The sequence below is a fragment of the Apium graveolens genome, unplaced genomic scaffold (assembly GCF_009905375.1).
Source record: "Apium graveolens cultivar Ventura unplaced genomic scaffold, ASM990537v1 ctg4114, whole genome shotgun sequence".
In the NCBI taxonomy this organism is placed as follows: Eukaryota; Viridiplantae; Streptophyta; class Magnoliopsida; order Apiales; family Apiaceae; genus Apium; species Apium graveolens.
This window is the reverse complement of record NW_027418405.1, coordinates 81,447-82,509: the sequence shown is the minus strand read 5'-3', so window position 1 is coordinate 82,509 and position 1,063 is coordinate 81,447. Positions and strand designations below refer to the sequence as shown.

General features: G+C 37.7%; 1 protein-coding gene across 1 annotated transcript; it reads right to left on the bottom strand.

The window, feature by feature from the left end:
* Nucleotides 1-247: 247 nt before the first annotated feature.
* LOC141701576 (uncharacterized) lies at nt 248-733 on the bottom strand. Its single transcript, XM_074505206.1, has one exon. The coding sequence runs from the start codon at nt 731-733 to the stop codon at nt 248-250; it is 486 nt and encodes a 161-aa protein (XP_074361307.1).
* Between the last annotated feature and the right edge of the window lie 330 nt (nt 734-1,063).

Below are 1,063 nucleotides of genomic sequence, written 5' to 3'. Positions count from 1 at the left end.
TACATTCCTTTTGATTCTTCTTGTTTCCATTCTCGGGCTTGAACTTATGAAACTTCTAGCTTTGACCTCCACCATTCTTTCCAGACTTTCCTCTAAACTTAGAGCTTTCCTGATCTGATTCTGATTCCTCTAACTTTCTCTTATTTCCTTCACATTCCCTCTTAGTTGCTTCTCTTTCTCCTTCTACAATCATCGCTTTCTGGACTAACGCGGCATAATTCCTTATTTCAAGAAGAGCCACCTAACTTCAAAAACTTGGTTTCAATCCTTGCTGGAATCTTTTGGCCTTCTTTGCTTCGGTATTCACATACTCGGGCACAAATCTGGTCAACTCCAAAAAATTTGCCTCATACTCCGCCACTGTCATGTTCTCTTGTCTAAGATTCATAAACCTCATCTCCAACTGGTCTTGCATATAACTTGGCAGATACTTCTCTAAAAACATATCCGTAAACTTCTCCCAGGTTATAACTTTCCCTTCCAGCAATGCCTTAGAAGATTCCCACCAATAATTAGCCTCATCCCTAAGATAATAACTCTCGTATTGCGCCTTCTTATCATCCTTAACTTCTGCTAACTCAAAATCTTTCTCTATTTCCCTCAACCAAGACTGAGCTTTAATGGGGTCGGGCAATCCTACAAACTCCGGGGGATGTACAGATTGAAATTGCTTGAAATTACCGACTTTAGGGACTGAGGGTTGTTGCAAAAGTTGAAAGAGTCGGTTCATCATAGGTGTATCTTGGTTTTGTTCTTGATCTTGGGTTTTAGTTTCTTCTTCTTGGTGATTTGGTGAAGTGGCCATTTCTTACAAACCTGATTGAGCAATTATTTAGCAATTCGATATCATGGCATACATATCAATATAAACTTTTTTAGAAATAGCTTTGCGGATTTTAAGTATTACCAAGTTGCGTATATAATCCTATTACCACATAATTCTCTTATCAGTTAGGGTTATCACATGATATAGGGTATGACTTACAAGGTATTGAACACGGTTATTTAGAGATATGGTATGTAAAACAGTTTATAAAGATTTCCAGGGTCCAAAATATAAACA